This window comes from Pleurodeles waltl, chromosome 12, assembly GCF_031143425.1.
Source record: "Pleurodeles waltl isolate 20211129_DDA chromosome 12, aPleWal1.hap1.20221129, whole genome shotgun sequence".
Classification (NCBI taxonomy): Eukaryota; Metazoa; Chordata; class Amphibia; order Caudata; family Salamandridae; genus Pleurodeles; species Pleurodeles waltl.
This window is the reverse complement of record NC_090451.1, coordinates 236,576,965-236,603,248: the sequence shown is the minus strand read 5'-3', so window position 1 is coordinate 236,603,248 and position 26,284 is coordinate 236,576,965. Positions and strand designations below refer to the sequence as shown.

Sequence of the window (26,284 nt, the reverse complement as noted above, 5' to 3'; positions counted from 1 at the left end):
ACTCCTCGACCCCCAAGTACTTCTCGACATCGTCCGTGCATAATCCCTTGACGTCGACTGGTGTTTTGTCAACGGCGAGCGCAGACTTTCCTCCGATACCGACCCAGCCGTTGATGGCAAACAAGTTGGAGCAGTTCCGTATCTTGACATCAATGTCCTGGACATCGATGGGGACCGATGTTGTTTCTGGCTATTCACATTCACTTTCGATTTTGCATGAGCACTTGAGATTGAAAGTAGAGCCCTGGTGGAAGACTGACTGAAGTCCCACTGGTAGGCTGTTTTTGTTTTCTTTTCCTTTCTTCTGTTGCTTGCAGTCAAGTTTTTTCCCCTTTCGAGCAGAGTGCTTTTAGAATATTTTCTACAAATGTCACAGGAGGCAGAAAGATGAGAGGAAAGAAGGCGGATAATGCAGACCTCAAGGGGGTCTGTTTTAGCCTTTTTCCTGCCACAGCAAGGACACTTGTCGAACAGTAAAGGCATTTTATCCAACAAATTGCCTCACTTTTCTGTCTGAAAATAACAGAAAATAGCAGGAACAGATAAAAGACGTCAAAGTGTTGTCACCAATTTCTGATCAAAAACTTTTTAGAAAAAACCTATAAAAGGTTGAGCTTCACGCTTCAGGGTCTCGTTTGGAAAAGATCTTAAATTATATTCAATGTTATTGTTTTGGCCCTTTTTTGACTTCATGATGAAGAATTGGGCCATAGTAGCCTAGATATAGAGGCTCCATTATCTGTCTCTTTCTTTAGTGTCTTTACAGGCCTTCCTAAAGAAAGGCGAAAATCTCCGCTTAAGAAGAAATATTAAAGAACTGATCCGGGGCCCTGGCATGTGGGTGGGACTATTCAGTGCTTATGACAATACATAGAAATCCCCTACGAGAGAATTCTGGAAATGTATCTCTCTAATCAGTGTTGATACTACTGAGGAACAGGGATTAGATCACTGAAACACATCTGAGGTTCCAGGAACCTGGGACCTCTTTCAGAATAAGCATGAAAAAGACCCCGGGTAGCCCTTATGTTATAAGTTACCTCAAGGACTATCTGTACAGAGGCTCCTACCAAGATTACCTCTAGTGACTGTGGTTAATATCCTTGTGCCATAACTTCTTCAGATCTGGTCGCTGGTCACACCAGCCTCCTACTACCTACTGCCAACTGACGTTCTACTGATGACCCCAAGGAGACTTCAGCACTGGCTGACACTAGGATACCCCTGTACATCAGCACATTCATCGACATCTGTTGCACAATAAAACAGTAAACGACCCTCAGGAACCTAACTCCCAATCAGTAAACCAATGCTGCAATAAATGATGCACATATTACAGAACACAGAAATATCACTTAGTGCACCAGCATTTCTCCTACTATAAACCATTACCTCTGTGCAGGCAGTAGAATGGTCCTCCTCATTAGTGCTACACATACCTTAAGAGGCTGAAGGATAAAGATGCTCTGGAACAGGGACAGTGCCATGGAGATGATCCAGCGGATGGAGCTCTGCTTGCCGTACTTGAAGCCGTACATCATTGTGAAGTAAGTGGACACTCCGCTCATGGAAAGCAGGAGAGCCCAACCTACAAATATGAACCACCAGGGCAGGGGCTTCTTCTTGGGGACCCGCTTCGGAGTAGAGCCACTGCTGGTTTGAGAAAGCAAGGGAGAAGCACTGCTTGAAAGATGAACTATTAAAACCAATCATGGGAGAGCAATACCAAACTACAGTACTACAAATCCTCTTTCACCGTCACCGGACCTAGCCAACACCCAACAGCTATCTTAACTCCCCTCATTCTCACCCATCCTTAATGCTTCCCCTCCTGCCCCAGCTGAATTGCTGGCCTTTCTCTTTTACAACTCTCTGTTGCTTTGTAATGCTATATAAGTCACACATACATACATATTTTGCAAATCTTAGACTCTCCATGAAAATTGCTACTTTCACATATGGTAGAACACATCCATTATATATATATAATAATAATATGATAGCTTGCATTTGTGCATAAATTCAGGAACTACTACAACATAAATTAAAAACACAATAAATACTAAGACAATTATGCTGTTGGTGATTGTGAAAAGGGAATTAAGAACAAGACTGTGTGCTGTTATAATCACTCTATTTTTCTACTTTAATGTCTCTGCAGTCAATTAAACTAATGTTAGTTATTAGCATTTATTACAAGCGTAGGATCCTAACCTGAAGATCTTTTGATTTGTTACGCTTTTTGTTTACACTGTTTATGCAATGAGCAAAGATTGTATAAATATTTGAAATATGTTTAACATATCTGTCCAATATTTAACTTTTAAAAAGACTAACAAGAAACGGACTAATGTTAGAATATGTATCAAATATATCATTTTACGTGGAGTTACAATTTTATACGACGATCCTAAACAGAAAAAACAAGCACTCTTTTAAAAAAGAGAGTTCATCAGCCCATTTAGACTGTATTCCTTTGAGTCAACTGGTCCCTCAAATTAAATACAAGACCACTAGGCTCCGGGAAAGTTCCACTACGTTAAGGTACATTAATCTCAGCTATCTATTTCTAACAATTCTGCCGGATCTAGCACTGCATGCATCTGTGAGACCCAATTACCAGTTTGAAGCCTGGGACCTATACCTGTGGATACATTTAGTATCCCATGCGAAGACTCAGTCAATTCCTTGAATCATAGGATGGAAAAATACAACTTCTCAGCGGTTGACTGAATTCTCCGTTTTGGTTTTCGACCGAGATAATGCACAAAATAAGCAACTTCATGCAGCCCGTATTCAGCATTGTGACTGAGGGTGTCGTGCTTGTATTTGGCTCAGTCTCCTCTGAAGGAGGTGAAGGGGATAGCAGTACGAAAGAATCCACGATCACAAAACGTCTAACGAAGTCTTGCTTTTCTTCCTAAAATGTGAATCACCTCACGGTGAGCTGTTAAAGTTTAATGAGGTCTTGCACTTTCTTTTCTTGTAGATTAGCAGACTGGGAGGTGTTGCACGCCACGGTGTGATACGTAAGAGTAAATGAATTGTTCTCAAAGCAACAATTATTCTAGAGGAAATTAAGGAAACCTTTTTTCTTATACAAACTATGGCTATTTTTACAGCCACAAAGGTGTCAATTTGGCTTTTGTGACCATAAACCTGCTTTATCGAATTTACTAATCCTGTTTTAGGAGTTGGAAAAGCTCTACAGTGGAATGGTGAATAAGTACTGATGTTGTATCTGAAAGTGGAGTGTTCTAGGTGTTCTTTCCAAATACCAAATTGGTTTGCTATATACCCAGGTTTTGCGACTAAATGTAAAATTTCCTAGATAACATGTAGATAAGTTTAAATTCTATTAAGGACACAGAGGCAAGGACTATGCATTTCTCTTTTCATTTTATTTCTTATTACTCAGAGCCAAAAACAAACACTACAAAAAATGTCCTGAATAGAGACTACATATCCCATGAGTCTTTAGAGTTGAACGTATAACATCTATTAGCATAGAGTCAGTCCGATATATATTCATCCACCAAGAAAAAGCACTTCCCCTTTCTTCGTTCCATAGTTATCCAAGCCACTATATCAAAAATCTTGTTTCTGTTCCAATCCTAAGAAGAAAAAAAAGACATAACAGAATAAACTGACGTAAAGTACTCTTATAAAGCAGCACTAAAGCACAGTAAGGAACAACATAATTGTAGAATTATCACACAGTACCAGATTATAGCATGACCAAAATACTCATCCTCATGTCAGGAGCTTCACAGTAGTGAGGGAGGGTCCTCTGAGAATAATCCTCATCTTTGTTTCCTTATTCAAATTGACACTTTCCTTCACGTTAGCTAGGAAATTTTACATTCTTTGTTGGGACCAAAGGCTTAGATTATGCTAGTTCAAAGCTGCCTGACTATCAGAGATGCTATTCCTGGGACTGGTTTAAAGGAAAAGTCTTAAATATAGCGTCAGAGACCAGTATGCAGCTCTGAGAATATCCTCCAAGCAACCCCCAAAGAGAAGGCTTTTGACGCCACTGTGCCTTTAGCAGAGTGCACTGCAAAAGAGGACATATCAATGTCTGCTTCTTGTAAGACCCATCTCACCCAATGTGCAATAGTAGCTGATTAAACTGGCTTAAACAGCTTCTTGAGAGCTATGAGAAGTTGCGCCGTCCCTGGAGGACGGTGTTCTTTAGTCATGGTCTCATACGCACTAAGGAACAGAACCACACAGTTTGGGATGAGAAGAAAAGGCCAAGTAATGAACCTCCATGGAACTGGATTTGGTTCTCCTAGAAACAGTGAATGAGACCCCGTCCAGGGTAAACATACGCACCTTGATATCCAGCATTCATACATCTGGCAACCTTCTACAAGAAATCAGACATAGTAACATTACTAACGTACCCAACACCTCCCTCCGTGAAAGATATTCGTTGTCTTGCCATGACTGCAGCAGATGTAGAACCACATTACCATCCCACAGGGAAGAATAACGCCATTCAGGAGGAGTTGAAATGTGAATACCCCTCAATAGTCTGCATACAAGAGGATGTTCACCGGGTGGTACATCATGAAACTGCACATTTCCTGCTGAAACAGCAGAACCACAGGCATTGATTGTACAATATGCCAAGCCAGCACCCGCAAACTCCAACAAAAACATTCACAACGTAAACTACAACTGCCCCCATGGCATCAAGATCCCATCACAAACATCAACCTGACCATCTTCGCCAAGCTTAGCCGTATCGCTTGACAGTAGAGTCTGCCCATGCACTCTTGAGGAGCGCAGCGTGTGACGAAAGGTCTGGGATGTCACAGCTTCCCTTGTAATCTTCCATGCCATCAATTAGAAATAGCACTCCTGAACCAGTTAGTGCAAGTTGCTGCGACTGTATTTCAGAAGATGTAGAGTCTGGGGAAGTGGGACTGGAAAATCCATAGCAAGATCCAGAAGAACTGGATACCAGACTTACAATTTCCACAATGGTGCCTTCAGGATCGCCTCCGCTTTCTGCTATCTGATCAGCACCGTGAGTCTGGCAGTCATCGAGAAAAGAGAAAATGCTTACCCCTGCATGTGACTCCAGTCCTTTAAGAAGGCATCAGTCACCTCCACTAGACTGTCTGGAAGCTAGCTGAAGAACTTGGGTAGTTGATGATTGAGACATGAAGTGTAGAAGTCCACCTGACATAGACCCCATCTGTCCATAATCCTCTGAAACAGAACTGGGTCTAACTTCCATGCCCTGGAGTCCTTCAGATGTCTGAAGTGCAAGTCTGCTGTCTGATTCAGTCGACCCAGTAGGTACTTTGCTTTGACAGATATCTTGTTTAACACGCAGTGGTTCCAAAACTTGTTGGCCAGATCCACCAGTGCCTTGGAGCAAGCGCCGCCAAGGTGATTTATGTGACACACTGCTGATATATTGTCCATCTTCAAGAAGATGGAGCAAGAGATTCTGTTCTCTGTCACACTTTGCACCACAAAGTACCCTGCCAGGAGTTCCAAACATATGAAGAGCCTCTTTGTTTTCTGGCCACGGTCCTTCTATGGCAACATCTCCACAACGAGCTCCCTATCTCTGATGGCTGACATCAGATTCTCTAATCAAGTCCGGGATTTTGCCAATGATGGCTTTGCCTTTCCATGCATGCATGTGGTTGCCACCAACGAATCTCTATCTGAGCTGCTGGATAAAGAATGATCTCCTGAGCATTAGTCAATCCCCTTCTGAGGTGCAGTGCCTTCAGGCATTGGAGCATTCTTTAATGCAACAGCCCTGGAAAAATAGCCTGGACAGACTATGAAAGAAGCCCTACAATCCTGGCTAGATGACGTAGAGATAACTGTTTCCCTTTTAAAAGTGTTGTGCAGTTCCCTGCGAATGAGGAGCATTTCTCTATTGGGCAGTTTGCAGGACTGAAGTAAAGTATTGTATCCGAAGTCTAAGAAAACAGTTTCTGGGTGGGGACAAATTACGATTTCTGAATGTTGACAATAAAAGCTAGGTTCTGGAGAAGAGATATTGTCAGTTGGAGTTGATCCACCAAGGTGTGGCGGTCTTGATGCATCAGGAGAATGTCATCTAAATAGGCGATAAGCCGGACTCCGGTCATGCAGGGCCACTCTATAACCGGTCAGAGCACTTTGGTGAAGCACCATGGAGCGGAAGAGAGACTGAAAGGGAGATGTGATTTCAAAGATTTGTCCCCTCCACTCAAATTGAAGAAAGCATTTGTGGAGGAAAACAATTGGTAAGGTGAGGAAGGCATCCAAATCTAACCCGACCAGCTAATCGTTTGGGAGCGGTATATCTCAAAGGAAGTGAATACCCTCCATCATGAAGTGCCGATACACTACCCATTTGTGAACTCCTTCAGACTGATTACCGGGTGGAATCCTTTGTCTTTTTTCTCTACAAGGAAGCTGCTGCTGACAAATCCCATGGGATGGAGGATCGTGGGAATGATCACCCTTTTTAGCAACAATTTGTTCACTTCTTTGTCTACCATCTGCATACCCTCCTGTGAAAAAAACAGGGGCCTAGGATGTGAGCCTTGACAGGGAGGGGAGCTACCACAGAACTCTGTGTGAAAACCTTTCACTGTTTGAAGTACCCAAACATCCCCTGTTATTGATGGCCAATTGTGAAGGAACCTTTGCAACCTACCCCCACTTCTTGTGGGGTAAAAGGCGTACTGCTTACCTTGGGACCAATAGGGGTATTGCTGACTCCTTGGAAGGCTCCCTTGTGGCGTGACCTCAGCTGTTGCTACGGGAGGGGAAAAAAAAACCAAAGTCCTTCTGGTTCTACCACTGCATTGAACATCTGATCTGGAGCTTGTGGGGGTTTGGAATTATAGCCTCAGCCGGAGGCATGCCCCGTACCTCTTCCAGACCTCCAAAAACCTTTTGGCCAAAGACTTTTTGCATAGACTGTTGCGCCTAATGGAGAGAAGAAAAAAGTATTGACTAATTTGGTAAGTTATTTAATGAAAGGGTCTCAGAAGAGACCTCAATCTGCCACTGATCCTGCTTCAATGGTAGTCAATTCCCCTAGTTTGGGATCAATTTTTATAAGCAATGGGCATCTGCACTTGGTTGACAACGCACAGTTGGCATTTCCCAAAAAACACAGAGCCCATTGGGCCCAACTAGAGAGTACTGTGGAATCGATCAAGATGCCCGACTTGTGGGCCTCTTCAGCCATGTCAAGTATCCTAGTGTGGGGAACTAGGACATCAAACACTTTGTCCTGGCAGGACTTCCATTAATGTTTAAGGCAGTTTTTTGAGTCCTTAATACACTTGGTGATGAAGGTCAGCATTGTGCTATCAATCTCAGAGGTACAAGCAACTTTGCTGGCCAATGAGGATCTAGGACATTCCACCCTCAGACGACCCCAGACCTCTTTGTCTATGGACTTGTGAATGGGACTGGCCCAGGGTCCTCCAACGAGTACCAGTAGCTCACAAGCTACTCGTTGGTCTCCAGCTACCTATAAGTACCACTCCTCTTTGCAGCCCAACCTACTAACATAGAAGCTTTTGCTTGGTTTAATTAATATATGCATACCGAAATTCATAATGTGTATTCAAGATGAAAATGTTTGTATTTTCAAAATTCATAAGGTGAGGTTTTCAGAAAAATGCCTGAATTTCCAAAATATATTTAAATGTGAATGTAGTGTGTGAATGCTTATTACTAATATAATTACATTGGTTCCAGAGGCAATTGACAAATACTTTTTACATTACTGCTGGCAATCGTCCAGATGCACCAAAGCGATCACTGGTAGTAATCTTGCATATGATGGCAATAATGTAGTGACATGGTCACTATTACAACACTAATAATATCAGTAGCTCAGGATGAGTTTCATTGAACCTAAGTAGCTCTTATTGCAGAAAAAGTTGGAGATCCCTAGGCTGGCCAAATACAGCGCTACCTTATTGGCAGGAACCCAGTCCTTAGAGTAGGGATGATAAATGTCCTCCGGATTTAACCTGTCCGACGCACCCGCAGAATCCTCCGGGGTAGACACACCCTACTCGTCCACATCCTAGGTCGTTTGTCGCCGCCCTGCAATCACCAGGATCTACTGGTGCCTGGTTCATCGCTAGAGTCCCCATCAGGGTTATATGAATCTTCCTCTGTAGTCCTGTCCATTACTTGTAGTGAATAGGAATCATCATCAGGAGTAAATCCAGGTTGGGAATCGACTTCCTGTTTCTCAAGGGCGTCAAGGTGCCTTTTCAGGAAAGCTTTGCACAAGCTCTCGAAAGCGTTTGAGGGTGAGAAAACAGCCCTAGCCTACGTGGAGGATTTAGCTGTGCTCTAACACGGACCGGCACCCTGAGTGTCATTAGGAGGCGAAGGCTCCTCACCTTCCCCTTTTGGGGGTATAACATTACGTTGGGCAGTAAGCTGTACAATTTGCCTACCCAAGGGCTCCAAGGCTGAGGAAATCGATCTCTGGATAGAGGCATCAGAAGAGTCCACTTTTCCCCGTGGATGGGAAGGAGCGTCTGCTCCTTCTCCACAGACTCCCAGTTATAATTATCTGCACCTGCCATGGAAGCTCAGGTACAATATAGAGGTCAGCGGCACAAATGAGGAGAACAAAACCCGGATGGTCTTACAGTCAGTACTTGCATTGGCCCATTCTTTCTTGAGCACTGATAATAGTCAGTAGGTAAATTTGCCAGAGCTTGTTAGTCAGGGAATAAGGACTTGCACACGATCTCTAAAATACAATGGTCCGCAAGCTATAGCTCCACGGGAAGGAACCACTAGAATGGAGGAAGGCTAAGTGCTAAAGAACAATGGCAAGATCTCAAGGCTCTCCTCTGCATGTTTGTTTCAAACAAAACGTTTCCCTTTGATGAAACGAAAGGAGGAGACAATGAGCCTTGCAGAGGCCTGGAAAGCAACGTGCTGCTGGCTCCTGAGGAGTCCCTGCACAAGTAGAGGAGCTGGGCGCCATGCACCACTTGGAGGGCCCGACAGTGCACCGTGAACAGCCATATGACAGAGCGGGTTCGTCACAGGCTCTCGGACGCCCTCTAGTGGTGCTAATGGGCTACCGTATGGGAGGCTATGTCAGAGCCCAGGAGGGGCTGAATGCTGGCCTCAGTAAATACACAGGAGAAAGTAACTCAAAGACCACACACCTCCATAAACCAATCGCGCCGACAGAAATATTGCAATTACAGTACACAATAACAACTATTTAGCAGAAAGCACATCCAATAAAGAAAAGCACTTATCTGGCTTCTGAGCAGCGAAGAAAGAGGAAGAGCTTTTCTTTGGTGCATAAATATATAGGACTGGCTATATGGTTATGGATGCTATAAATTCAACCCTGAAGACTCAAGGGATATGTAGTCTTTATTGAGTTCAAGCTTTTTTCTAGTGTTCATGGCTGCTGAGTAATTAAAAGGAAAGAGAAATGCATAATCTGAGCCTCTGGTCTGGACATAGAATTTCGGTCGAAAAACTATGAAAGGTTACTAGGACCTTAAAGCAGACGGTAACCCATTAGGGAAGGGGTCTTCTTCGGACTACATTGCGAACTAAAACAAATAGACAGTCGTCTACGAAACCACTGCTAACTCTCAAACAAATAAAATTACTTTTCTTTTTAAATGCAGCCTCACAAACAAGCTGCATTAAAAAAAAGATTGCCTTTTTCACAAGTAATTACAGAAATGGTGTTTTTCTGACCCCCGCGGGCCACCATCCTTGAGCTGGCCTTCAATCGTACAGAGTCGCAATTTATGACCTACCTCAATAATATTTAAAAGGTAGATCATAAATGTGAGGCACGGCAATTCAGAATATTACAAGCGGACTTATTAGTGCACAGGCCGCTTCAAATGATTCTTCATTAGTGGCAAAAACGGTGCAATTTGCAACCAGTGTTTTGTGACCAGTTATTTGTCTACCTGACCATTTGTCATTGTTTAGGCTGAGACAGCTTTATGTTATTTAATGATTTTTTGGAGATAGTATAGGAAACAGTTTGTTTTACTTTTACTTCTAAAAACGTACACACGTGAAGACCAAATCCGATCTACATTCGCAGTTTGTTTCATTCATTGGTGGGTGTTTGACAGACTTACAAAGATCCACATATTAGACAAAGGAAATAGCAAATATGACATGTTGAAGTTTGCAACTGAAAAGGTTTGGGATGCCCGACAGTACATTTTGCTTACTATTGGAGTTTGGTGTGTTTCAAACGTCTTCCAATTTTGGTAGCTACAGGACTTGACACACAGGAAAGTAATACAATTAACCCAATTTTATTGAAATTCATTGTTTCACAATCTGTTAAAAAAAGCGTATACCTCTAATGTTTAGAAAGGCAAAGTTGCCTGGCTCGGATGCTATAGTACAATGGAGGAAACAGATAGCAGAATGCACTTGGGAAAAGCATCTTGTATTTCAGCGACACTTTGACCCTAAATGTTACCTAAGAGACCCTAAAACAAACTAAATGAAAAACTGGTGAGCACAAACAAAAATCTGGTCAGTAGGGGGAGATGCCATTACCTTCACATACCTCAGTCTATTTATTCCAACTCCCATCTAAATATGGAGAATTCTGGTAATACATGTGACCAAATTCCTACAACTTGCAATGTTAACGAAGGGTACTATGATGACCATTAGTTTAGATTTAAGAGGTGTGTTTCTCTCCTATTCGAAACCATGATCCTTGCTTCATTTCAAAGGCCTTGGAAATTACGGTAGTTCTAAATTACAATACCTGAACTGCAGGGAGGCTTTACCTTGCACGTGACTGGAGTGGTGGGACAGACTTTTCCAAGACTTGTAAAAATTCTTTAAACTGATCCACAGCTCGTTCATACTGGCCCTGATCTGGAAACTCCTGTGGCCCCAGCCTCTGGAGGTCGCTGGAAATCTTCCGCAACTTTTGGTATGTGAAATGCCCACAAAAAAAGTCATGCAGCTCCTCCTCCGACGAGAACTTATCAGGGGCAGAGACCTTGTGAATCTCTGTGCATACAAGAGACATGTTTGTTTAAAAGACATACATAACACAATATTATGATTGCAGCGATTAATAGAGGGACAATTTTCAAGGACATACCTTAAAGCTGGCACGCTATGTAGGGTTGTGCATGTATTTGATATAGCTCTGCAGGACGTGTTACAGGTCATCAATGAATATATATGATAAACATAAAAATACACAGCAAATAATATACAAATATAAACGGTTTATACATGTACATTACATTTCATAGGCCGCCCACATCGACGTTTATCCTTTTCAGTCTCTAGTGTAATAATACTGCAGATGATAAACAGATAAATAGTTGGAAGAAAACCTCGTAGCTGCAAATCTTGCAGTAGCCACATGGTATGCAGACGAATCAAGAATATGCTAACATTCTGGTAGGAAGAAACAGCCCTAAGAAACAACTTGTTTCTCCAGTGTCTCTCCAAAATGCATGAAGCTTGGTGGTGGCCTGCAGGGAAAGCACCATCTTATATGGATTTCCCTGCATATCGAAGGTTGAGCATCATGGCTTTTCTCTAACAGAAAGGATCCGTAAGCCACTGCAAGTCCTCTGAGCCAATAAAACAAGAACATATTGTAGAGACAGAACTGTTTTACAAATGTAATCTTTTTATACCACACAGACTGGCTGTAAGAGCAAAACAGTCTGTTCCCCTTCCAAGGTTGCCGCTTACCAAGATGAACTGCAGAGGTTCAGTGTGTTAACCTGCTGTTTCCTGTTCACAGCCACTGAACCAGAATAGAAGCCCTTGTTTGCGGCCTTCTTCGACTTCTCTTCTGGCTCTGATCTCAAGAAGACAATCATGAATCCCCATTTGGTGAAAATAAAGCAAATCTATAACAGGGGTCTGATAATTCAAAGGAACAAGTCGGTTTTGGAGCAAAAGGTCAGTTGTCTGAAGGTTTAAGACAAACATAAAGATGGATTGTCTGATAGGACGCCTACAGTTCCATTTCTAATCTCACCTTTCATTTGCCCTTTCTGTAAACCCTCTAACATTAAAATGTGTTTCTCAAAACTAGGGCCGTATCTCTGCATGTTCAGTGAATACCTCCCAGTCTTGGCTAGGACTGGAAACAATTGTCAGCTGGAGCAACAAAGGTCTGCAAGAATACATGGTTTAGATACCTAAAGAGAAATAAAAGATCCTGGCATGAGGGCGCATAATACAAAATGACAGTAGTTCTGCTAAGTGGCAGCACTCCAGGACGAACACGAGATCACATAAATGGAGATCATGGTAAGGATAGGCATAAACTGGGCACCACGCAAAGAAAATCAGGAAAAAAACAGAAGTGGTGGAAGTGTGTATCCTCGGGTTTGTCACAAGCAGAAATCCGAAAGGGTAAAACAGCTGGAGTATATCTTCGAGGCGAAGATGGGGAGTTTTATGCTGTATGGCAGTGGTTCCCAACCTGTGGGCCGGGGACCCCTGGGTGTCCGCGAAGCCTCCTCAGGGGGTCCGTGGCTGCTTAAAAAATTTAATAATATTAGGTCCCAGCTATCAGTAATGACTCCTTGGGGGTCCCCGTGTTCCAGTAACGATTCAGTGGGGGTCCCCGGGCTCCAGTATTGATAAAATGGGGGTCCGCAGAAGTCAAAAGGTTGGGAACCACTGCTGTATGGAACGGAAATCCGCAACCGATCAAGGCAAATCTGAGCACTTGCCAAAAAAACTCTGTGAAAGAAAGCTTCGTAACTCAGGAGGTAACTTTTAATGCACACTTGGAACAATATGCATTACTGTGGATAATGGAAATGTGTCTCAGAAGAAAATAATCAATGTTTGCTAAAAAAGACTTTGCAGAGAAGACCTACGAGAATTCTCAGAACAGTAAATTAAGATAAAAAGATGACATCCGGAGCGATCTGAGGATATATTTGTGTTGAAAAAGAACCTCAATTTCTAACAATGGCAAGATGGTTTAAGCGATTCCAGATGCAAATAGAGATTTGAGACAACAATGAACTTTAAGCCACACAATGTATCCCATGGAAAGGCAGACAAGGGCAACATAAGTACAATATGATAGCTGAAAACCTGGAAGTAATGAGATGTTTCCCACTGTTTAAACTGAATATTGTGGAGAGAAATGAATAAAAACACAGGCCGAAAATCCTAAAAACGCAAACTGTAACTGCAACTAAAATCACTGGGTGCCCTGTACTGCATCCTAGACTTTTGCCTAAATTTGAAGGTGCTAATTCAGAATGTTATAAAAACACATAGCTTCTAAAAACATTTAGGATATGATTGTGTCTCTGCAGTGCAACCATTACCACAGGTATTCACAGTGGAGCCAATCTTCCTAAATAAAGCAATCCCTGTAAAGTAGGAGACTAGTAACACAGAGTGACTAAAGATCTAAGTGCAAACAGATTCTCAATAGTGGCTGTTCCAGAGGACTTCAGTGCAATTCCTCGTCACTCTTTGTTTGCTTTGATATCATTACTCTTTCTGTTCCGTGGAGGCTGTTTTCCCTACCAATGCTCCCAGTATGCCATTGTCTTCTCTTACAATTATAATGAAATACAAATTACACGTTCATCCTATTTGAAGAGCAAATGCCAGCCTTTAAAAAGTTTAAGTGAAAAACAACTTAATACTTTTTCTCTGTTATTTAAATCATTTCTTCTTGGCTTCACTTAAACAGGTGCTTCAAAGATGTCTTAAACAAGGACACTAAAATAATATTCGGTAAATAATCGCACTACTGTGGTCACCAAATTTCATCATGTGGACCTTCCACCATCTGCTTTTTGGTTATTTATAGGTCGGAAAAATTCCAAAGGTCCATAAGTAAGCAATCATCCATACATACATTTTGGGGCACTTCTACTGACGTTTACACAATCTTTGTATAACTATTTTGCTTTTGACCTGTCATTGCTCTCGGAGAGTGCCTACAATTGTGAACTGTGTAATTTGTTTCTAGCTAAAGACAAAACAAATTCACTTCTTTCAAAGATTTGCAATTTGTAATTACTTATGTGGCACCATAGATATATCCCATTTCTATACGATACCCTGTATTTGTTTAAAGCACTGCAATTACCCCAGAGCACCTTCTTGGGGTATAAAGAGGTGGCATGTGCAAGGACGAGATCAACTGGGGTCTGTGGCTATGACCTTCAAGCAAGTTGGTGTAACTACACAAATAAGCCAATGCAATACCCTTAGAGGGGAGTCTTCTTTGAGAGATAGGGGCTTATAGGCAGATCTTCAGCATCTGACCAGCTATGTGTGATAGACAGAACAAACCTAAAGCATATCTACAAGATCTGCACTTGGCAGTTCATAGAGTTAGAAGACCTTTAGTTATTTTCTACTGAGAAGAGCTGAGATGTTAGGCGTTGTGGATGTTGAGAGGGGCAAGTTGGACCCTCAGGTTTGCATGGAAGGCATTCCTCAGGGACAAGCCATGGATGTGGAGAAATCGCCACATAAATGTTTTTATGTGGCTGGAATGATGGCAGTAATGTATGAGCACCTGACTTCCAGCCTCAGGATGATCGGTAGTGCCATATGAGTTAGTTTTCAGGTACTGAATTGTGATATCTGTCTGATGAGGAGCCAGCAACCAATCTTATAGATATGAATGGTTTTGGTGTGGTTGCTCAATCACAGTGAATCAGGTAGATCAGTGGATCCTTCACATTTTGAAAGGTTCCTTTTCTGAGACTCTGGTGTAGAGAGTTTTGCAGTGGTCTAGTCTTGTAGGAGTCGCTGTAGTTGGTGAAGGTGGCCGTATGAGATCTTCATGGTTGCACTGACATGAGGAGTGAATACTAGGAGGCTGTCAAACAGCATATTCAATTTTGAAAACTTTTCGGACCCGAGTTTTAGGTGGCATTACTTTGTCAGAGGGGTAGTGGAAAAGAGGATCACCTTCAAGCTTCTGACCCACGCACACAAAGCTCTCCACAACACAGGCCCTGCCCACCTCAAAGACAGACTCACTTTCCACGCTCCCATCTTCGCTCTGCCAGCCTCGCCCTCGCCAGCGTCCCCCGCATATGCCGCACCACTGCCGGAGGAAGATCATTTTCTCGCCTCGCTGCCAAGACCTGGAACTCCCTACCACTCCACCTTTGCCAGACCCAGGACCTCCTGACGTTCAGGAAACGCCTCAAGACGTGGCTCTTCGACCAGTAACCTCCCCCCGCGCCTTGAGACCCTAACGGGTGAGTAGTGCGCTTTATAAATAGACTGGTTGATTGATTTAAGTGTGAGTTTTACCGGACAAAAGAGAATGCCGGGCTTCTGGCTATTAAGGCAGATAATTTTGACCTGCAATCAATTCTTAAATGGCTTTAAGCAGTGTATTACGTGACCTGATTTCCAAGATCACTCTCATAGTCTGAGGGTGATCTGCATATCATTAGGGAGATGCAACTATCTTCTAGAATGTAGGCCAAATTGGCCATGTAGTTGCACACACCAACTGATGTTCATGGAGGTTAATAGAAAGGATGCCAGGCTGACGTGCTGCATGTGGTTGCACAGGACAGTAGAAACCCATGGCCTGACAGTTACACCAAATCTGGCGAGTAAAACAAGGTGGTTGATCACTCCGTGTTTCTGAGATTCCTACTACATATGGTTAGGTCCTTCCACAAGATATGCATTATCGGGTGGCAGGAGATTTGAACACTGGCCAGGGTTTCCAGAGACTGGGGGATGCAGGGGAGCCAAGCAACAGTTTGGAAATGGGACAAGGTTTCAAGGGTCAAAATTACTTTCTTCCTGAAAGGAAGAATTATTGCATGTTTGTGTTTGTGTTCGTGAAAAACACCACTTGTGGTGAGGGAGGTTTTTTATGAGAGAGGTGGTGGAAGAAGGAGAAATTATGCCATGCTAACACTGATGAACCTTTCTGTTACATATGTCTGAGGCACAGGAGATAAGTAGAGCTCTTAGAAATGTAGACAGTATGGGTTCGGATTTTGAAATGTTACACAAGGGATGGTGTGCCACCTTTGTAGTAGCACTGATCTGAAGCAGAAAAAATATCTTCAACCTTTTCACTTTATTGGGATGTAGTAGATCATTACAATTTGTTTGTGAAAGAGGATTTGTCTGGTACCTTAGATTAAGGAAAACTCTTTGATGGGGCTCTCTGTAATGGAGCAGGCACGCATGACAACGATGGCTTAGTCTATTGATTAAATTAGAAGGAATTAGAAGGAAACTGTAGACCTGGAGAACCAGTAATGTTGATTTATAATTGAACCTTTCAATCTCTCCCTCCATCTTATGTGGCCTTTCATCAGAGTGGGCTCTACCACCACCTCTGAAGTAGTAGAACAGTCATATGCCTATCTCTGTACATTTTACTAGTGAAACCTTTAATTATTTCACACTAATCTGCATCTTTGCATAATAAATGACCGTCACCATTGTGCTGAAAATAAATGTATTTTCCCCACATTTATTTGACAATACTTCAAGAACGAATTATGTTGTAGCGAAGTAGCTTCGAAACAGATGTGTATATGTATATTATTCAGTCTCTAGTAGCCTTACTTAAAAGCCTGAACTCGCCACACAACCTGAAATTTAGGTTTTACAGACTGAAGAACCCTGACAACCAAATAAAAAACGAAAAACGCAGGAAGTCAATGCTTTCAAAGTGAGGACATTCCCAACTTAGTCTGAGCTGAAACTGAGGATCCCCTCAACTGACATGTCATAAGGTGAAAGAATATGATGGTGGCTATCAGCAGGCTCGGACTGGCCAACAGGGCAGTACGGCAGATGTATGCAGTCTCCCATTCCTTGCAAAACACTTGTACTGCATACAGGTTCAAAAAAGCCCTACCTGCAACTTTTGTAGCTATGTAACTTCTGGAAGGGGGGCCACATTGGTTTCTGGTGTCCTGGCCTGTTTTCTGTCCCAGTTCGACCCTGGCTGTCGGTGTGTAAAGTAGATGAACAGGCCGAAATGAGGTGGGTGTGCTACCCGTATTACATATGTTTTAATGCAACTATGTTAATATTGCACCGATAATTTCCATTCTGATGATGGGGTGTTATTCAGAGTGTATGCACACTCTTATAAACTCCATATTACTACTCCTTATATTAACTCACAATGGCACATGCTGTAATAAATGGCTATACCTACGGAAGGAGGAAGACAACAAAGAGACTTGAGGATATGAAGTAGTAGAAGTCATGACGCCAGAGAACAGTGGGAGAATGTATGTGTGCTACTCACTCTCTGCTTCTCGCTGGTTCTGTAACATCCGCTTCACGAGCTGCAGCAGGCTTGTTACATCACCGGATGCTTCCAGCTGCTTCTCCAGGTCTGGCAAGTGATTCCTAGTAGCCTTGCTCAGGGACTGAACCAGTTGTTCCATACTCTAGTTAAAGAGGCAGTAGGATAGAGGCACAATGTTACAGTATTCAGTGATGGGACAGGCATACAGAGCACAAAAGGAGCAAACATATTTAAGGAGTGTCAAAGATGCTAGCTGAAAGGTAGAGATCATCCAGTAAGTCCTTTTTATTGCAGCTAAAGCATTGTGTGGGTTTGGGGATTTCTTACCCAGAGCTTGTTTGTACATTGCTATTGACTGCTATGAGTGACTGCCCCAGACTGCATGCAAACGTGAGTCGCAACCTTGCTAAAAGTCCATGAACTGGTGGTGTCAAAGCCTTTTACCTAAGATCTAATGTTGCGAAATGCTGGTGTAGGGCTTGCACACTAAACAGTTCCACCATTTTATTTTATTCATTGAGAGCTGCATAGCATTCGGGGAGACAGGCTTGGGGGGCTGCACTTTGAGTTAACGACATCTGCTGGGAGTCCAAAGCCTGATGTCCTATTGAGAGCAAGTGGGCAATGTAATTTGGAGTTTAGGGGGGGAAGGCAGCAGGTTGTCTAAATGTGGCTGCCCCTTTCAGGTATTCTGTTGAGACACTCTGACCTTGAAGATCTCAGATTAGAACTTTATTGGGGCCTTCCCCATGTTACTCATGAGGGTGACCACGAGCCTGAGCTTCAGGGCCCGTATATGGTTGCTCTGAACCATTTTGTCAGACCGATGCCTGAGTGAGTGGTCAGGATCCAATGTGGATTCATTAACAGTGTGATGTCATTATTATGAGAGTACTGAGAAATGGTAGGAAGAACTAAAGAGTTAATGTGAGCAGAGAGGGTTAATGAGATATTTGACAGATGGGTGCAGGACGAGCAAACGTCAGTCTTTCAGGTATCCTACAGAAGGCCCGTACACAAGTATTACCACCTTACAAAAACAACGCGATCATCCTAGCCAAATGTACACATCAGAAGGTAATTCTGCTTGCACCAAGGCTACAGCATCTCTCTGATTCAAAAGCAGGGTGTGGTTAGCCTCCTTATGTCTCCTTCTTGATTTCGCTCTTTCATCCTTTAAACTCCCAAATTATGGTATGATCTAATATTAGGACATTGCAGAAAGAGCCTTTTATGCCTTTAAATATGTTTTATTTATTTACATCATGACATAGTTAATTTAAACTATACATAAATAAGGTATTAAAATCACTTTGTTTTTCAAAGACACAAGAAAAAGCCACACGATTGTAAAAAAAACAAAAAAAAGTGCAAATGCTAGTTAATAATCAATGAAGTGCCATGGGTACTTGATATAACCACAAAAAGGGAACCAAACTATGATAGTAAGAGACATTTTGACACTAGTCATAGATTTGAGATGTTATTACAAACAGAAGTGTCATCTATGCTAAGTTAAAAATCATTCCAATTGGAAAAGCCCTCATTATAAAAAGTTCACTAGAAGAATATATTATTGCCAGCTTGATTAAATAATAAAACAAGGAAACCAACACAATTTGTTTCTTATGTTTTACTGTTGCTAGAAATGAACCTTGACTCTTTATGGGCCGGGATGCAGCCATGTATATACTTTGGCCCTTGATGGAGCAAGCCGCGTTAATGGACATAGTTCATCGTATTTTTCTTAAGGCATTATGTTTATCGATGCACCACTGTTGATAATTAAAGGTATCGAACAACCATTTATTTTCAATGTAATCTTAGGACAGTGTTTATATGATTTAATGGCTTTGGCATGTCAACTTTTCTTTGACTGACATTTTTTTTCACATGCAAGCAGTCCAATATGCTCACGTTTCTTTGAGGTAAATATCGACATGGTACAATCACTTTTTTCACTTTCACTTGTTATTGAGGCAGATGAGCATTGTGATGATGATTTAGATGATAATCAACTTTGTTTAGTATCAATTTGCCTCAACTGATGTCGCCACTTGGCCTTGTGGGTGTGCGTCAAACTTTGCTTCTGGAACGTTCTGGCAGCCATTTTGTCTTCAGGCCATGAGGCACTTACCTTTTCCTCTTGCCCTCAGCCTTTACATATCTGTCCAAAGGCAGAACACTTTCCCTCGTGTGGAAATGAAAATCCACATCTAAAACACAATTTCTCTTTACGTGTTGACATCACTTTGTGTCATTCAGTGTGGGAAATTGGGTTGTTGGTTGACTTGTAAATTTTAAGGTTCAAAATAGCAAGTCCTCAGTTTTAGAACATGGTCACCTGGGCACCTTTAGCACCAGACCCAAGGGTCTAGGAGTGGATGGAGACTGCTTGGGGGATCAAGACTCTCTCAGGCAGGATCCAGGTGCAGGTTCAAGATGGTAGGAGCCTGTTATGACCCTATGTCTCTGAACAGTGGGCCAGCTAAACTACCATTGGAGGCACTTCTGGAAGTCCTGGGTGCAGGTGAAGATGTAGAGCTCCACAGCAGGACTGGCCTCTGAAGGTTTAAGGCAGGTTTAAGGCAGGCTCGAGGCAGCAAAGCAGTCATTTCAGGGACAGCAGCAGTCTGGCAGAGTGCACAGCATGTCACAGCAGCAGGCAGTCCCCTGAGAGCCCTTCTGCAGGTCCAGTAGTGAAATGTGCAGTAGGTCTGAGAGACCTATTTTCATACCCTAGTGCCCTGCTATTAGAAGTTGGGATAAGTCTCCAGAAAGTTTCTCTGAAGTTCCAGGAGTTTCCTGCCTCCCCTGCCCTGGCTCCTAGCTGGCTGCACTGACAATACAGGGGCGTTAAGACTATTGTGTGGTGGCAGAGCCCAGTCTTTTTATGCGTAAGTGGGTCTGTGTTTAGTTCTCCCCCTCCCCATCAAGTCAGTCAATGGCCCATTCAGGCTCTGCTAATCTTTCTTTTTTTGTGACTGTCTGGGGTGAATTCAAAAAGTCTCAACTGTCAGTTACACCCAGTCGTGTGACCTAAGGCAGGCTGCAGACACAGAGGGCTAAGGACAGGAAAATGCCAACTTTCTAAAAGTAAGCAAACACAAATGATGGACAGAATGCAGAACCAATCAAACATTCACCCTCAGTCACTGATCTGGGTTTAATCCATCAATTCTTTTGCTCACCATGCCACCCCAGTTTGGGCCCAGCCATATGCAAATCAGTCTTGACCCTGTTCCCCATGGGAACAGTCCAGCCTGAACTGCCAGGCCAGGTCCTCACTGGACCGGAAACAAGCATCCTGGGACCGGTTTCAGGGTATCACCTCCCACCTCCATGTCATCAGTTTGTCTCTCAGCTCCCGCCTTATTTCTGGCAGCTATGAACACTCGCTTCAAACTAAGAATTTCTATCAGTATTTGTGCCTGAATAAATCTGACAAGCATCCATCAATAACTCTAAGGTGTATAGTCTCTTCAGCATTAAATTAATTGAACTTAAAGTGTTTGATGATGCATCGCGTCTTTTCATAAATTCATTGATATTTTCATCAATTCTTTGACCTTCTTGACTGAAAACCTATTGTCTGTAATCAACGTTTGAACCGGATTGAATTTGAGATTCTAAACATTTTTAATCTGTGGTATGTGACTTCTTCGTCAGTTCTAAGCATTTTCTTTATAACTTCTTTCACACCATCACCAGCAAGATTTTGAGATCTTTATTAATCGTTCTGTAATCAGTCTTTTCAAGTGCATCAATGAGCTCTTCAAATGCCTCTATCCACAAAGTCCATCTATCGCCAATATTTGGCTTTCTTTAGCGGTATAGAAAGGTAGTGGTGGTTTCAGGAAGGAGACAGCATTGTAACTGTTCAAGGGAGCAACTGGCATTGAGGCTGGAGCTCTTTCAGATGCCGTTGGCTGTCCCTGAGAGTCTGCATCATCACTGTGGTCCAACAATGGATCAGCCTCTGGGTCACCCAAGCCAATCTTTGGAGTGTTGAACTTCTTCTTGGTCTCAATCGGACCCTTGTCACTCATAGAGACCTCCGGAGTTTTTCTGAGTCACCACCTGGCAGCGTTGGTGGTATGCCACTTCAGGTATTCAACAGCCCAGTAAGCACAACCCCAGTGCTTTTTCTGGAGCTCTCCGCCCAGTGCTGAGGTTGTAATGCTCTACTTATCAAAACTCTGGTAAGTGTAATAACATTATGCTTCCAATACTATCAGCCAGCACTACTATTCACAATCTTATGTAGTAAATTGATTGTCTTTGACAGCACTTTGTAAACCTAGTTGTACCTGCCTTCAGTGTTGTACAATGTGTACAAATGTAAAATGGAAATGTAAATTTTGCACTTGTATAGTGCACTACTCACCTGTTAGGGTCTCAAGGCACTGTACACATACCACTGTGGAACCCCTCCTGGCTTTTCCCTGTGAGACACCCACTCCTGAACAACCCCCAGGGTGAAGCCAGGCATGCGAGCGCTGTCAGGACCATTGTGGAGATTAAGCAAGCTATTGCCCAGAGTTACAGAGTGGGACCCATTAATTAGGCACCAAGGCAAAAATTATCTGGTCCAAGGGAATTGAGCCCAAGACCCGCGGAGGCGGGAATTGAACCCTGGTCCCGGCCCAGATCTCTGCATCAGGGTCTGCCGCTCTAACCACTGTGCCACACTTCTCCGTGTAACTTTATTTTGTGCGGCAGTGTAGTACCTTTTAGTATGGTCTTGGTCATGACTTCTTGACCAAGGATGTGTAGACTTCTCAGTGAAGCCTTGTTTGTTTTCCAATGCTTCACACTGGCTGGAGTTACAACTTGCGACTTTGATGAAGGCACACATGGCACCCACAAGCAGTTTGCTTGGGCCACAACAAACTCTCTAGAAGAACACTGTCCTTCTTTGGGTTACTTAGCCCCTATCTCGTTGTCCTCCCCAGGCTGTGTACCCACCAATGGCTACGCCACACACACACACACGGAGCTGTAAATCACGTCTTTATTCCTCTGTGTGTACCTGTGAACCCAAGGGTTCTAAACCAAGCTGTCATTACACTCTATTCTAGAGATTGTCACACTGATAAGGAGTCTGTTTGGGGCCAAAAAGGTTCCATCCTAAAATATGGAAGACACTATACTTTTGTAGTGGTCTGTAACCCTTTTGGAATTCATTCCAGTACTGGCAACCTTCCTATGCGAAAATGCAACAATTTATACTTCAAAATTGTGGTGAAAGTACAGCTCAGAATTGTGTGGGGGCTATCTTCATGTCATCATTTAGGATCATCCAGGTCTGTGTGTGTTTTGACAACAGCTGCTTGTCCTCCACCCATGACTGTTGCTGAATACTTTTGGTTAGCATTCATTTGGAAGTAGGAAACGACACTGGAGTAGACCATAACTTCTTCATCTTCAACTCAGTGAGGGGCCTGTCAAGGTAGGAACGTGTGGCTGACTTTTTACTTGAATCTGTAATTTCCATCCATAGGTGATGTTCTAATGAGCTCTCCTTGGCTGCTCTTGGTCTGAAATAGATTTTCATAAATTGTTTGTGACTTTCAATGGATTGTCTTGTTAAACCAAATGCCAGCCTTATCTGGGATGGAAGACTGTACTTCGGAAACCTAAAGACTCATCTATGTATGTTAATGACAAGCTGATCCAAAAGCTAGGCTGTTTTCCTAACAAGGATTCTGACTCATTTGCAATGGCCAATAATTTGGCACTGCTGACTTTTATCATTGAGTCTAATGTTCGTCACCAGAGTTTTTATGAAGCGCTAAGAATGTGCGAAGCAGGGTGGAACTTTTGCTTTTATCAGCTGTTTCTGTTACAAGAACATTTCACGACTGTCAATTACTACCCCAAATTACCTGTATTTTGTTACTCTTTTAACTGATGTACCATTTATATTCCAGGGTCCTGGCACCTTAATTTATCTCTCCATGACCATGTCTTTAGTTTTCTCTATGTTTACAGTTAATCTACTAAGTGCAGTATAACCTTGGAGCTTGTTTAAGAGTCTCTGTAGCCTGATCCTTGTGCGTGAAATCAACAAAGCATCATCTGCATAGAATAAACATGGGATTGACTTTCCATCAAGCTTCAGGGTGTGTGCAGTTATGTTCCCTAGTTGTGTGCATAAGCCCACAATATAGATATTTAACAGTGTTATATTAGGACACAGCCCTGCTTCAGCCCAACTGTTGTGTACATTTTACATGTAACACTACTACCATCCCCAATTTTTAACTAAAGGCAAGTATTTGTATGGAGCTCCATAATGTTTTTTAAGAGTACTTACGGGATTCCACATTGTTCAAGTTTCTCCCATAAATGACCTCTATGGACAGAGTTGAGAGCAGCTTTAAATTCTACCAAGCAGAGGTAGAGCATGAGTTAAACAAGCCTCATTGTTTGTTGTAACTGCTTCGACTGTGCTTAAAAAAATTCTGTACTGATTGTCCTTTACAGTACAAATTAATTCCTACTAATACTGTACTCCTATTTCCCTATACTAATCCACCACTAATCGTTTTGGGCTCCAGAGTAGCGTGCTACTTCCCGAAAAGCGCTTTGATGCCTCGTCAGGGGTAGTAAGCACTATATAAATATACAATATCCCAATTTCTTTCATATGAGCAGCTTCACTTCATGCATACATGTAGTTACATGTCTAAAGAAGCACGATATTGGCAGTCTCTACCAAACACACACAGCACTAAAACGCTTCCCACAAAGGTCACACTGCATTCACACACCTCTCCATCTTTTATTAGTGCCTTTTAAGTTTAAGTGCCCTAGCTCTCACTTATTGTGCTCCACTATACGCCAAAATGGCAGGCATACAAACACGATAAAAGCACAACTCTGTTCATTACGCACAACATTGAAGCATCTTCCATATAGGCCGCTCTACAAAACCACACTCTTCTTTCCAAAAGCATCCATGGATTACCATGCTGTCTGCCCCCGTAAGCACTCCCAAGTCAGGGAAATGGCAGGATATATCAATTTAACTTAAAAACAATACAGTGACACTCACTCCCAAATAGGGCACGAGTCCAATAGATACATACAAACATATTATCCAAGGTCATAGGGAGGTGAAGAGTAAGCACACTTATCCAGCTCACTAAAAGTAAAGAATGAACATGCAATCACAGAAGAACATATCATTCTACAGATAAAGCAGGAAGTATACAAAAATCACACACACATACATGAAGACACAGAATCCCAAATCCCATTTGATGATCCATTTGTGGTGCAAACACAAAAGCAAAAAATCACAAGAGATATGTGTGAAACTTTTAGGGTATTGTCATTTAATTGCTTTACACAAAAATCTCACTTTATCATGGATGACAAATATGATATAAAATTACTTTGCTCTTAAAGACTTAACTGGGCCTTTGTTTTGAAGCAGGAACATGCACGTTTTAGGGCGTTAGGGGAAAACAAGAATGTGCTCATGGATCTAGCTTGGGCCCAGTGAGAGAGCTTATCCTGGGGTTAAAAAAAAAGGAACAGAGGAAAAAAAATGCCTCCAGAGGACTTTGTGCTGTGTTAAATATATCAGGAAAGTGTCCTTCACTTATGAAAAATAATGCTCCTAGAGACACATTTCCTGTGTGGGACCATCTGAGTCAGACAACACTTTAAAAAGAAGACATCTGGCACAGTACACGCTTGTGGAACAAGCCAACACAACAAGGCACATTGGACAGATACAGTGGAGGAAGCTCACAGAGATACATATAGCCATTTCAAAAAACCATGTCAAACAGAACCTAGGAGGTAACAGTGACTGCAAGGAATTTTGTCTGACCTCCAACTATTATGGATATTTGTAAGCATGGGTACTGTTTCCAGTCAGCATTGAAACACTAGATTGAAAAGTACTACTCGGAAACTGGGTCTTCCAAAACAGTAGTAAATGTTCTTCATCCCAGCCTTGGAGTAAGTTAAGCACCACACATGGTCACTCAGAGGTACTGCAACACACTTCCATAGAAAATAATGAAGGCAGGGACTTAAAATAACTCCCCATAGGAAATAATCTTAAATACATAGAATTAATTAAATATATATACATGAGCAAGGCTTTTTTGCCGAAATGAGTTGGGTAGACGCCATACTGCCGCCACTTTAGTTGGGCAATAAAAAAAGCATTTTCTACAAGTTTGAGTGTGCGTGTCTTCTTCACAGTACGGAGGGAGCGGAAGGCTGTGCACCTCCACCCTTAGGAATAAAAGGAGGGTCCTGCAAGTGAGACTGTTCATTTACATCTATAGACACGCACAGCTTAATGTTAAAAAAAGTAATTGTTAAAACATTTTTTATTACAAAACTATAAACATTAACTTAATTTAAAAATTAAAATAAACTTTTGAGAATTTGTTCAAAAATCTAATTAATTCAAAAACATTACTGTGGAAGGGATTCTTTTAAACCTTCATAAGAAATATTATTTACAAACGGAATAAATATATTTGAATTAATTAAATCATACACATTTGATTTAATTAGTTGATGTGCTGTAATATTTTTCTGTATTCATTCGATGTCCATAATAAATATTTTAAAACATTTTACATATATTTGATATTAAAATAAATGTATCAAGTTTTTTCAAGAATAATGCAGTTTAATAATTTCCATACACTTTTCCATAGCACAGTGCTTCCCAAACTTTTTAGATCAACAACCCACCTTCTAGTATGACAAACTTTCCAGACCCACCTAGCTTTAATAGACATGAGGCAAGTGATTTTTTAAAGTATTAAAGCAGCATGTGGTAGCGCATTGTTATTTGCAGACAGCACATTTACCATTGAAAAAGTCACTAAATTTGCACAGACTTACATTTTTATAGCTAAAACTATACTGCACTCAAATAATAAAGTGTGGAAATCGGATTTCAGTGAAGATTTATTATTTGTGCATCACCAAAGGAAAGTGTCTTGATTTGTTTTGATC

General features: G+C 42.1%; 1 protein-coding gene across 1 annotated transcript in view; it reads right to left on the bottom strand.

Annotated features, from left to right (window-relative positions):
* The window catches only part of LOC138267110 (polycystin-1-like protein 2), a 176,688-nt gene that overhangs the window by 67,725 nt on the left and 82,679 nt on the right, over nt 1–26,284 (bottom strand). Inside the window, exons 9-11 of the mRNA XM_069215959.1 lie at nt 17,285–17,429; nt 10,806–11,034; nt 1,440–1,653 (exon numbers count right to left, since the gene is read on the bottom strand). Of these exons, the coding sequence (XP_069072060.1) occupies nt 1,440–1,653; nt 10,806–11,034; nt 17,285–17,429 (588 nt within the window). The remainder of the gene's footprint in view (nt 1–1,439; nt 1,654–10,805; nt 11,035–17,284; nt 17,430–26,284) is intronic.